This window comes from Colletotrichum acutatum, assembly GCF_030867785.1.
Source record: "Colletotrichum acutatum strain CBS 112980 chromosome Unknown BDZ83scaffold_46, whole genome shotgun sequence".
Taxonomy (NCBI): domain Eukaryota; kingdom Fungi; phylum Ascomycota; class Sordariomycetes; order Glomerellales; family Glomerellaceae; genus Colletotrichum; species Colletotrichum acutatum.
The window spans coordinates 167,281-178,891 of NW_026849040.1; the positions used below are offsets into that span (position 1 = coordinate 167,281).

General features: G+C 55.1%; 4 protein-coding genes and 1 non-coding gene across 5 annotated transcripts; 2 read left to right on the forward strand and 3 right to left on the reverse strand.

The window, feature by feature from the left end:
* Positions 1 to 378: 378 nt before the first annotated feature.
* On the reverse strand, positions 379 to 475 carry BDZ83DRAFT_t152. The gene has a single exon. It is a non-coding gene; the product is annotated as a tRNA-Pro (tRNA).
* On the reverse strand, positions 417 to 871 carry BDZ83DRAFT_621292 (uncharacterized protein). The gene has a single exon (XM_060508251.1). It carries the CDS (start codon positions 789 to 791, stop codon positions 603 to 605), a length of 189 nt encoding a protein of 62 aa, XP_060365024.1. The 5' UTR covers positions 792 to 871; the 3' UTR covers positions 417 to 602.
* Positions 872 to 895: 24 nt separating this feature from the next.
* BDZ83DRAFT_319211 (hydantoinase B/oxoprolinase) lies at positions 896 to 5,088 on the reverse strand. The gene has a single exon (XM_060502362.1). It carries the CDS (start codon positions 4,934 to 4,936, stop codon positions 1,088 to 1,090), a length of 3,849 nt encoding a protein of 1,282 aa, XP_060365025.1. The 5' UTR covers positions 4,937 to 5,088; the 3' UTR covers positions 896 to 1,087.
* Positions 5,089 to 5,777: 689 nt separating this feature from the next.
* On the forward strand, positions 5,778 to 8,927 carry BDZ83DRAFT_621294 (fungal-specific transcription factor). Its single transcript, XM_060508252.1, has 5 exons — positions 5,778 to 6,243; positions 6,317 to 6,439; positions 6,496 to 6,536; positions 6,586 to 7,983; positions 8,057 to 8,927. Exons 1-5 carry the CDS (start codon positions 6,128 to 6,130, stop codon positions 8,644 to 8,646), a joined length of 2,268 nt encoding a protein of 755 aa, XP_060365026.1. The 5' UTR covers positions 5,778 to 6,127; the 3' UTR covers positions 8,647 to 8,927.
* Positions 8,928 to 9,782: 855 nt separating this feature from the next.
* Positions 9,783 to 11,405, forward strand: BDZ83DRAFT_577545 (major facilitator superfamily transporter; the record flags this gene model as incomplete). Its single annotated transcript, XM_060505030.1, has 3 exons — positions 9,783 to 9,929; positions 10,004 to 10,713; positions 10,787 to 11,405. 3 exons carry the CDS (start codon positions 9,783 to 9,785, stop codon positions 11,403 to 11,405), a joined length of 1,476 nt encoding a protein of 491 aa, XP_060365027.1.
* Between the last annotated feature and the right edge of the window lie 206 nt (positions 11,406 to 11,611).

Consider the following 11,611-nt stretch of genomic DNA (forward strand, 5'->3'; position numbering starts at 1 on the left):
CCCGGATCTTGACCCGATACCCCCGCATTCGAGGCCGAGACCGGCCGAGCATGGACAGGGGTATTTCCGGCCGACGCCCCGATGCCCTTTTCCACAGAAAATGCCGTCTCACCTTATGAATGGGGCGCTCTCTGCATCTTCTCACTTGTCGCCGCTTGTCGCGGGTATGAATCTTTTGCCAAGACTTACATGCAGTCTGTTGCTGACGGAATCTCTGCAGCTTTTTTCATGCAGACAAAAGACGTGCATGCGAGACATGAGACATAACCGGCCAGTTACCCGTTGTGGCGGATTTCTGCACGGGCTCACTGTCAGAAAAGAAAAGAACTACGTCAAAGAAAAGATCACCACTTGATCACCAACATCAAAAGTGTATCAGGCCCTGGCCAGGATTCGAACCTGGGGCCTCTTCCAGGATGGTGTCTTGATTTCTCAGTAACCCTAAGGAAGAATCATACCGCTAGACCACCAGGGCAGGTGATGATTGGAATCTCACGATGTCTCGCTTGTGCTGCGGGGCTTCGCTGGAGTCGTGTTGAATTGAAGGGGTCCGCAAGAGGGCTGAGATGTGGGGAGACTGAGAGCGGGTCAGAGAAACGAGACTAGTGGCAATTCGCTGGCGATGGAGTCAGACCGAGTTGAGGACGATAACTAGCCCTTCTGACGTTGATCGGAGGAGGCCTGCTGCTAGGTAATGTTGCCTGCTGAACAACCTTGCATGGAGTGGGAGGCGGGGAGAGATTTAGACTTGCGGCAAGCTTCTCATTCAAAATCTTTAGTGGGGCCCTCATCGGCAAAACGAACTTCTTGGATGTGAAGTGCTCGGCTTGTTACACATGGAATGAATTGAATTGGGTGAGTTGAACGTGCAAATCCGTGACGCCTCGAAGTCGAAGGGTTTTAAGTGATGACCTCTTGTCAAAAAGCCAATTATCAGACTGAGACTGCAGCATCAATTACACGAGTCAAATTGCCTTGATACTTGGTGATGGTTGAATCAATTAGTTTATAGGTCAACGCGACAAAGCATTATATCCCCCAAACGCCAAAATATGCATTCCCGAATGCTCCAGCACTCACACCCAGATCAAGCCTCAACAGCTCCCCAAGCACCACCACCAGGCGACTGAATAATAACAGTTTCCCCGGCCCTCAGCTTGGTCGTCGCCTTGGCCCCCAAATTGACAGTTCGATCCTTGCCAGTCATGTCATCCTTGACAATAACCAAATTCAACCCCGCCTCGCCATCGCCACCGCCCTCCATACCATACGGCCGCCGGCTACGGCGCTCGCTCAGAATAGAGCACTGAACCGGCACCCGGAACTCAATCTCGCGAATCGTCCCGTCGCCGCCCCTGTTCTTGCCTTTACCACCCGACCCGCTGCGCAGCTGGAAGCGCCGCAGGATACACGGGTACCGCTTCTCAAAGACCTCAGGATCCGTGATGCGTGTGTTGGTCATGTGCGTGTGCACACCGCTCTGGCCCACCCACGTCGGCCCCGCGCCGGCGCCGCCCGCAATGGTCTCGTAGTACCCGAAGCCGTCCTTGTGCTCGCCCGTCACGGGGTCTTTGCCGCCCGTGCCGAAGGTGAGGTTGTTGCAGCAGCCCTGGCTGGCAGCGGAGGCGCGGAACGCCTTCAAGACGACGTCGGTGATGCGTTGGGACGTGAGGACGTTGCCGCCGACGACAGCGAGGCCGGCGCCAGGGTTGAGGATGCTATCCTTGGGGATCACGATGTCGATCGGGGCCAGGCAGCCCTGGTTAAGGGGGATCTGGGACGAGATGAGGCCGCGCAGGCAGTAGATGATGGCCGAGTGCGTGATGGCGATAGGCGCGTTGGTGTTGCCGAGGACGTGCGGGCCGGTGCCGGTGAAGTCGAATGTGGCGGAGCCATCCTCGGGCGAGATGGTGATTTTGAGGCAGATGGGCGTGCCGTCGTCCATGTAGTCGACCGCGACGAGGGGCTCGGAGCCGAATTTGGCGAGGGTGGACTGCATCAACTCGCGCACGGCGTGCTCAGCCGTGTGCTGGATGGCGTACATGTACCGGTGCACAGTGGCGAGGCCGTTTTCCGTGATGAGGGCCTTGATGAGAGAGATGCCCTTTGCATTAGCGGCGATTTGTGCATTGAGATCGGAGAGGTTATCCTGCAGTCTGCGGGTACCAGAGCAGCCGTCGTACTGAGCGGGCTCCTCAAGAAGCAGACGGCGGACCTCAGCCTCATTGAAGCGGCCCTCGCTGACGAGCTTGGTCGACTCAATAGCCGCGCCTTCTTGCCAGAGGGCGTATGAGGTTGGCGGCATGGATCCGGGAAGAATACCGCCAATGTCGGCGTGGTGGCCACGTGAGGCAACGTAGAAGGCCAGTTCCGGGCCATCGAAGACGGGAGTGATAACTGTGATGTCGGGCAAGTGGGTACCGCCGCAGGAGGGGTGGTTGGAGACGAGGACGTCGCCATCCTTGAGCTTGCCGGCCCACAGCTCGTGCTGGTAGCGGACAGCGAACTGCATGGATCCCAAGTGGACGGGCACGTGGGGGGCGTTTGCGACGAGGCCGCCGTCGGGGCTGAAGATGGCGCAGGAGAAGTCGAGGCGTTCCTTGATGTTGGTTGAGACGGCCGTCTTCTGCAGGGTGCGTCCCATTTGCTCGGCGATGGACATGAAGCGGTGGCCAAAGACGGTGAGCTGCACGGGGCTGAACTCTTCCTGCTCGCCGTTCGTCTTGACAACCTTCTCAACTGGTGCGCGATCGATGACGACGTAGCTCTCGAGGACTGTTGCCGTGGTGGACGGCGTGACAAGGATGGTCTGGGTGTTGTCGATGATCAAGGCCGGGCCAGAGATACGGGCGCCGACGGGGATGGTCTGGAGCTGGTAGACAGCAGTATCGAGGTGGCCGTGACCCTCAAAGTAGACGCTATTGGTGCCGCTGGGCTGGGGAGTTGAGACCGTGGAGCCCTCGACAGACTTCATCTGGGCAAACGGGCTCTTCTCAACCTTGGAACGAGCTGCACCAGTAGCGCGAACACGAATGTCGTCGACCATGATGGACTTCTCGGGGAAGTGGAACCCAAAGCCCCGGCGATGAGCGTCCTCGAACTCAGTCTTGAAATCCCAGTCTGCGCCCTTCAAGATCATCAGCGAGCTGCTGGATCCTGCATATCTCATGTTGAGGTAGGTGTCGTGAGTGATGAGATCTTCGGTGAAGCCCTGCTTCATCAGCTCCAGAGTGGCCTGGGAAGACAAATCCTCGAGCTGCTCCTGGATGCTGCCCTTGGTTTCATCAGAGTAGGTGATGGCGGAAGGCTTTTGGATCTCGTGAACAACGTCTGCAAGCGACATTCCGTACGCTGAGAGGATGGAGGAGTACTTGTGAATGATGACGCGAGAAATTCCCAGAACCGTGGCGACGGAGCACGCGTGTTGGCCGCCAGCACCTCCAAAGCAAGCCAAGTGATGAGCGCCAGCCTCGTAGCCTCGAGCCTCCGTCAACGCGCGGATCGGGCTTGCCATGCCCTCGTCGGCAACCTTGAGGAAGCCGAGAGCGACTTCCTCGGGGGAAAGCAGAGAAAGGCCAGAGGCCTCTCTGTCCTTGTTGATCTCGCTCGTCAGCTCCAGGAACTTGGCAGCCGTCACTTCTCGATTCAACGGCTCGTTTTCCTTGGGGCCAAAGACCTTGGGGAAGTACTCTGGCAACAGCCTGCCGAGGAACAAGTTCGCGTCCGTCACTGTCAACGGGCCGCCTTTGCGGTAGCAGGCCGGACCGGGATGAGCGGAAGCAGACTCAGGGCCGACGTTGAAGAGGCCGTTCTTCCAGGTCAAGATAGAGCCACCTCCAGCAGCGACTGTGTGGATGTCGAGCTGAGGGGACTGGATGGCGATACCGGCGGTAGTGGTCTCGAAGACGTGATCGTAGACACCAGCATAGCGGGAGACATCTGTCGAGGTACCGCCCATGTCAAAGCCAATAACAGGCTGGCGCTCCTCGTCATCCCAAGAAGTCTGGGCGTAACCAACAACACCGCCGGCGGGTCCAGAAAGAATCGCCTTGAGACCGCTGAACTTGCGGTAGTCGACGAGGCCACCGTCCGACTGCATGAACTCGATGCGCGTCGCGGCCGCACCAAATCCGCCCTTGAAGTTGGCCGAGATGGAGTCAATGTACTGCCGAATAACGGGCGTGAGGTAGGCATCAGCCACAGCAGACATGCCACGAGGCACGACGTTGATCATGGGCTGAACTTCGGAAGACAGGGTGACGGAGAAGCCCATCTCGGAGGCGACCCTGCCAACTAGGAGCTCATGGTCTGGGTAGGCGTAAGAGTGGACAAAGACAACGGCGATGGACCGATAGCCCTGTTCTCTGACCTTTTCAAGCTGCGTCTTGATTTCTCCCAGATCTGGCCTCTTGAGGACGCGGACAGTCTCGCCGGTGATAGCAGTGACGAGCTCAGGGTCATCGGACGTCGGGCTCGTCTTCACAGAGGCGGGATCCTCGGTGTAGTCCTCCATTGTGATGCGCTCGTCAACTTCGACAACCTCGTCGAAGAGGACCTCTGGGCGTGCGACTGAGAGGTCGAAGATATTTGGCCGTGACTGGTTTCCAATCGCCAACAGGTCGCGGAAGCCCTTTGTGGTGATGAGGGCCACGCGCTCGCCTTTCCGCTCAAGAAGGGCATTTGTGGCTACTGTCGTGCCCATGCGAATGGACTCGACGTGAAAGAGGTCGAGCAGTTGTCCTCTAGGTAACGTCTCACCGGTCACCATCTCCAGAATCCGGCGGATGCCTTCTGTTGGGGCATCTTGGTAGTTGGCCGGGTCGACGGAGAGAAGCTTGAGAATGATGTCTCCTCTGCCGGGTATCGCGGCGTGAACATCGGTGAAGGTACCACCTCTGTCGATGGAGATGCGAATGCGATGTGACTTGACCGTCATGGTGATGTGTGAATGCGGTGCTTGCTGCTTATGAGAAGGCTCGTCGAGAAGACGAGTCGGTAAAAAGGGTTAAATGGGGTATTAAAGTGATTCGAGCAAGACAGCACTAGGTAATGTTTGACGTGAGGCAATATGTCGGTGACAGAAATGTGATGATGATGGCACGGGTAAATGTTTATATTGAGAATATCTTCTTCCTGCCTCTGTCATGATCATGTAATAATTTGCCGCTACTCAGATCGGGAAATGGGGCTGGGCAGGAGGCCGCGATCGGGTGTCCGCTTACCTGGAACTCGCACATTTGCTAACACGCTTTCCGATGAGGCCATCCGACCAAAACTTCGACACAGTAAGGTTCACCTGGCCGGCGGCTGATGACAGGCCGTATCGCTGGCTTCTCAGATGCCATAGCCATATCGGCCTTTGGTCGGACGTCGCCATCGCAGTTGACCACCGCTGAAGAGTGAAACAAGACATCTGACTGGTAGATGAGCCGGAGTGGGTCCCCGATCAGCAATTCAGCAAATGGAAGAGCGGCCTTTGCCCGATACTTGATAAGGCATGATGATGAGAATCGGAGTCGAATTGCGAGTTGGTGTTGGAAGCGGGAAAACAGATATGTGGAGTTCTTGGGCTGCAGAAGCCCGCGTGTAGCCGTCGGAGTGGGTCCCCGACGATAACAGCATATCTTATCGTTCTCATTGGCCAGACATGAGTGCTCTCGGATTATCTAGGGGCCGACGTCATCCGATCTCTGAGACAGTACGTACCGAAGACCGAAAGAGGAAAGGCTCCATCATCGGCAAAACGATCGTCGTCGCTCCCAACGCGAACTTGTCAACGGCTTTCTCACCCCTTCAGCATTATTCACGGCTGTGGGGAATTCTCCATAAACACCGATCATCCAGCCCGATACCAAGACCACGATGCATGTTGGTTCTCCAGCTTCAGGTGATTCTGCACCGACAAATCCCCTCCGCAAGCAGGGTGCACGGCCAGGAAACTTCAACACCTTGCTATCCCCGCGTTGAGTCTTGACCAACATACCCCCAGCTCAAGAGTTTCCATTTGTCACAAGCTCCATCTCGAGAACTTGGGGAAGTGGACGATATCAACGGATAATTGCATCTCGCGTGCCATGGGCATGGGGCTCGACCATCCCCACCTCTTCCAAGTGATTTCGTGAGAGATATGTCATATCGGCATTACCAAAACACATGCCAGAACATGGCTCCCATTGCACCATCTCCGCCTCAAGCAGGGCCTTCATCATCCCCAAGTGAAATTGGAAATTCAAGGCCTGTGGCGTAAGTTCCGTTGTTCTCTAAACCGACTTCATCGTATGGGTTTCCTAGAAGTGTTGCTGAGTTTCCAGAATAGATGTGCCAATTGCCGACAAAGACGATCCTACTGCTCGAAAGAGAAGCCTACCTGTTCACGATGTCGTGACAGCGGCCTGAGCTGTACATATGAGACGAGTGTAAAAATCACCGTCACAGAGACGTGAGTCGAATGAATCACCACCGACTCGTGAACCATGGAACTAACGCCTTGGTCAGCTATCTTCGAGAACTCGAAGCTAAGGCCAAAGCTTATGATGGTGAGTGGCCAGCATTGATCATACCAGTCACATATTGATCAAGTCCTAGACTCGCTTCTCCGGCAGTCTCAGCTACCAGCTCCGATCCCTGGAAAAGTCCCTGCCCACCGCATCTCAGCCGAAGAGCATGAAGAAGGATTTGAAGATGAACATCCCTTACTTGAGCCGTTCAATCAGATGAGCGTTCATAAACCCTCGACAAGCTTCAAGGGCCCTGGCAATTCGGACAATTTTCTACGGAGTGTGAGAAATCTATCAGGTTTCTACGGTGACGACGGCAGCCTGGACGCCAACACAAATTTTTACGAGCCAAGTGCCTTGCCTTCAAGACGTGAAAAGGCGAGGACACAAGTTCGACTCCCACCAATAGACATTGCCCGGCGGCTATTTGCCGCACAGTACACCTACATAGGGACGATCTTTGCCTTTACGGACCCCAAGGCCAGCTTCGATCAATTACTCATCGAGGCGTACCGAGGCCCTCCTGATCCCTCTGATAGAGAAGCATGTCTGTCATACGCAAAGGTCCTCATCATTTTGGCTTTCGGTCAACTCTACTCTGTCAATCAATGGGTCGATTTCAGGGGCCCGCCAGGCTTCGAATACTTCACCCATGCTCTGAACCTCTTGCCCGATACCCATGAAGAAGGATCCTTGTTGTGCGTAGAAACGCTGGCTCTCATCGGCTACTTCATGCAAAACATGAACCGTCGTGATGCTGCGTTCTTATATACCGGTATGGCTCTTCGCATGGCCATCTCGCTCGGGCTGCATCATGAGATCGGATTCAGTGCGGCACCACATGCTTTACAGGGTCAGGATAACGACCCGACCGCCTTGGATGATGCAACGCGCGAACATCGTCGCCGGGTGTGGTGGTCTGTTTATAGTCTGGATCGTATCCTATCGGTCAAATCGGGAAATCCCATCACCATCCAGGACGAGGACATCGGTGTCGATCTGCCTGCAAGACTACCCACAGAAGCAGAATACTGCCCCGCAGTGGTGCTTCGACATTACACCGAACTCTCACGGATTCTCGGTGAAATTCACAATGCCATCTATCGCAAGACCAGCAAGACAGCGCCTAAATCCGGAAAACGCCTGATGGCATCGGTTCAGGGCATCGTTCTCAGCCTGTCCAAGTGGAACAGCAACTTACCAGATGAGCTTCGATTTGACCCTGCTCGGCTTAGCATTAGCCGCGAGAGCGTTAGCACATTTGCGCATTACTATCAATGCATCAACATGACTGCGCGGCCTTTGCTCTTCCACGTTGTGCAGAAGCGACTGCAGAAAATTCGCGCCAGCAGCGATGCAGGGGAGAAAGAGCGAGGCTGGAAAGAGGGATTGTCCCAAACGACTGTCAGGGTTATCGACATGTGCATCGGTGCGGCGCAGGACACCATCAACATAATGACCGTAGCTGCACAGAGAGATCTTGTTGGTAAGTATGGTTACACAACCGTTTCCCCCGAATGCAAGTCTGCTTTCATTGGCTGATCTCGACGACCATTCAGCAACGTACGGGTATATGGACGGAGAACACGTCTTCTCAGCATCCATCGTCCTCGTCATGGTCTGCGTCGCCTTCCCGACAGACCCGTCCAGCATCATGGCGATGAACGCCGGCCTCGATCTCCTCCGAGGCATGGGCGAGCGAGGCAACAGCTACATGGGCGCCCGCTACGAGCTTCTCGCCAACCTTCGCTCGGCTGTCATGTCCGGAACAAACGCCCACGCCGAACCTCTGCCTCCGTTCCCGACAAGCTTCTCTCCGACAGAATCGCTAGTGCCAGCAGGAGGGGGTCTCATTTCGAGTGCGCAACCGACTAGTAGTAGTAGTGTACTGCCCATGACTATGGGTGACGCTCAAGGAGGAGGCCTGATGGCGATGCAAGCTGTGGCGGGTCATCAGCGGGTGACGTTCCCCGTCGTCGACAACAGCTCCCTAGGCGAACCCTTTTTCGATGAGAGTGTGAGTACGGTGATGGACTTTGGGCTCTGGGAAGAAGGCTTTGCCGACCCGGCGATGGACGCGAGCTTTGACTTTACGCAATGGACTCACGCGGCTGGCATGACTCAGACTGATGATAGGATGGATGTGTGAAGGAGAACTATGGTATCTACATGTATATCTTACTGCTATGATTTGATGATAATGCAAAGCTTTGGATCTTTTCACCTCAACTATGATAATCTGTCCTTGGCCCGAGTCCTTGTTTGTGGATACCGGCTTATCTTGCTTTAACCACGGAATCTGCCCATTTCGCGGCTTGTCTGAAGGGGATCTGCAGGGCTACCAGGGGCGGAGGGGCTGATATGTACCAAGGGATCAAACTCAAATGGGTTAAATCCCGAAAGCTTCGGACAACGCGCCCGGAGGCATCATCCTGACATCACGCCCGGTGGCTGGGCAAGCTAACTCTAGGCAGCGTAGACTCGACGCCAATGGCCTGGTTAGAGTCAAGAAAACCCATCAACTGACAATGGATGACCCAAACCATTATCAACAATCGTTATTCGCTGCCGAACCGTTGCCCCAAGTCCCAAACTCTGTTTCAATGTGTTCCCATTCCAAAGGTTCCCTATTTGAATCCATCCTGGAGACTAGCTCGATAGGGGCGCCACTCCGACGCCGGGGTGCCGGGTGGATACAAGCAGCTATCAGCGCTATCAACATTGTCGGTGGGGAAAGATGTGGGAAGTCCCAAGTTCCCCCGCAAGTATCAGGGGTCGGCGAGGACCTCCGATCTTCCTGGTTGGCCGTGGACAAGCTCGCGGTAGATGCGTTGGGTTATCCGAACTAAGGGGACCGAAATGCTAGCCAAGGCACTCATGGAGTCGTTCTCCGCGTGTGTCCCTCTCTCACCCCCGCGGTGCTATCCTTGATACCGCGTCAATCCATATGTCCGTGCCTGCAAATGGATGGCTCGGCAAGAGATAGCGCGCCCGAGTAATTGTCGCTGTCCATTCCCTTGGTGTTTGTGTTATCCGTCTGTCCATATCGTTCCATTATCGTCAATGGCACATCGCACATAGGTTGGCACAATCATAAAGGCGGTCTGCCCCATCGACTGTTTCTAGATTAAAGAGATCAACTCCTCATCACCACCTTTGTCAATCCCGAGACTTTGGTAGCGAATCTCCATCGCCATTGAACCCCGACTATTGCAGAATCCAAACTACCGGTCTGCTTGGGATTCCATCTAGGCTATAAGTTCACATCCAGAAGCCAATTCAGCCATGGCGACCATCTCCACCCCCGACGACGTCTCCGGCGCCGGCGCGGAGAAGGGTCTCGGCAGCGACATTGATCGCTCTGAATCCAACAATGGCACAATGACAATCGAGTCCCTCGATCCCGCGGCCGAGAAGAAGCTTCTCTTAAAGGTTAGCAACTTGAAGTTACCTAAAATCTGTGTCACACCTTCGTAGGAAGCTAACACAATGATGCTCCAATCTAGCTCGACGCCTACTTTGTCCCCATCATCATGGTAGTCTACCTAACCTGCTTCCTCGACCGCACAAACATCGGCAACGTCCGCGTCGCCGGCATGCCCGAGGACATCGGCGCCACAACCCAAGAGTTCTCGACCGCAATCTCCATCTTTTACGCAACCTACGTCGTCTTCGAGCCCCCATGGACAATCATGATGAAGCGCATCACCCCGCGCGTCCTTCTCACGGGCCTCTGCATCATCTGGTCCCTCTCCACCGTCTTCTCTGGCTTCATCCACAGCATCGGCGGGCTCTATGCCGTCCGCCTCGTCCTCGGCATGTGCGAGGCCGGCTTGTTCCCCGCGCTGAATCTGTACCTCACCATGGTGTATAAGCGCGATGAGCAGGCTAAGAGGGTATCGTATCTGTTTGTGTGCTCTGCTATTGCGGGTGCGTTTGGTGGGTTGTTGGCGTATGCGCTGTTGAAGATGGATGGGGTGGCTGGGTATGCTGGCTGGCGATGGGTTTTTATTATTGAGGGTGTTGTGAGCATCCTGATTGCCCCGATTCTGTGGTTCGGTCTGCCGAATGATCCCTCGAATGCCTACTTCCTCTCCGACGAAGAGAAGCGCATGATGAAAATTCGTGCTGCGCAGCGCGCGCAGTATATGGGAAGTGATGAGTTCAGCTGGGAGGAGATCAAGATTGAGCTTCGCGATCCCAAGCTCTATCTCAGGTACGTTCAAACCCTACCACGGCGATATCTACCCCCTATCTTTCTCGATAGAAGACTGACTTCAGTGTAACAGTGGTGCCATCCAATTCTGTCAAGACATCCTCCTCTACGGCTTCAGCACCTTCCTCCCCTCCATCATCGTCTCCATGGGCCGCACGAGCATCGAGGCCCAATACCTCAGCATCCCCGTCTTCCTCTTCGGCGCCATCGCCTTCCTAGCGACAGCCTACGTCTCGGATCGCATCCTCGTTCGCGGACCTCTCATCTTCCTGGCAAATATTCCCGGTATCATCGGCTACATCCTCATCATCTGCCCGACGAGCAGCGGCGTCAAGTTCTTCGGTACCTTCCTGTGCGCCATTGCCGTTTACAACGGCCCTGGTCTCAACCTGACGTGGCTCAACGTCAACGTCGCGCCGCAATACCGGCGTGCTACTGCGATTGGTATGCAGCAGGCTATTGGTAACTGCGCCGGTATTGTTGCGGGCCAGATTTATCGCAAGGCGCCGTATTTGTTGGGTAATGCGTTCTCTGTTGGTGCGCTGGGTGTTGCGCAGCTTCTGGTTGTTGGAAAGTGGTTCTATATCCGCCACTGCAATGAGATGAAGAGGAAGATTGAGAGCGGGGAGATGGAGGATAAGAGAAAGGTTAAGACTGGTGATTGGGAACTGGATTTCAAGTATCACATGTAGAAGGAGATGGTGTTGTATCAGGATTATCTCGTCGGCTGCCCGAGCGCCGAGTATTAGCATTGAACTTTGGACAGTCATTGAAGAGAGATTCAGGAATCTAACTAGAATTCTATGAGCCGACTTGCCGCGGAGGACTCGCTGTGACGAAGCCGTCTCCCAAATACATTCTTGATGCCGTCGTCACTTCTGTCACTTCTCAAGGCCTA

Coding starts and splice junctions, on each gene's coding strand:
- BDZ83DRAFT_621294 (XM_060508252.1), top strand. CDS start 6,128: ATGTCATATCGGCATTACCAAAACACATGCCAGAACATGGCTCCCATT. Junction 6,537..6,585: donor TAAGGCCAAAGCTTATGATG/GTGAGTGGCCAG, acceptor ATCAAGTCCTAG/ACTCGCTTCTCCGGCAGTCT. Junction 7,984..8,056: donor TGCACAGAGAGATCTTGTTG/GTAAGTATGGTT, acceptor ACGACCATTCAG/CAACGTACGGGTATATGGAC.
- BDZ83DRAFT_319211 (XM_060502362.1), bottom strand. CDS start 4,936: ATGACGGTCAAGTCACATCGCATTCGCATCTCCATCGACAGAGGTGGT.
- BDZ83DRAFT_621292 (XM_060508251.1), bottom strand. CDS start 791: ATGAGGGCCCCACTAAAGATTTTGAATGAGAAGCTTGCCGCAAGTCTA.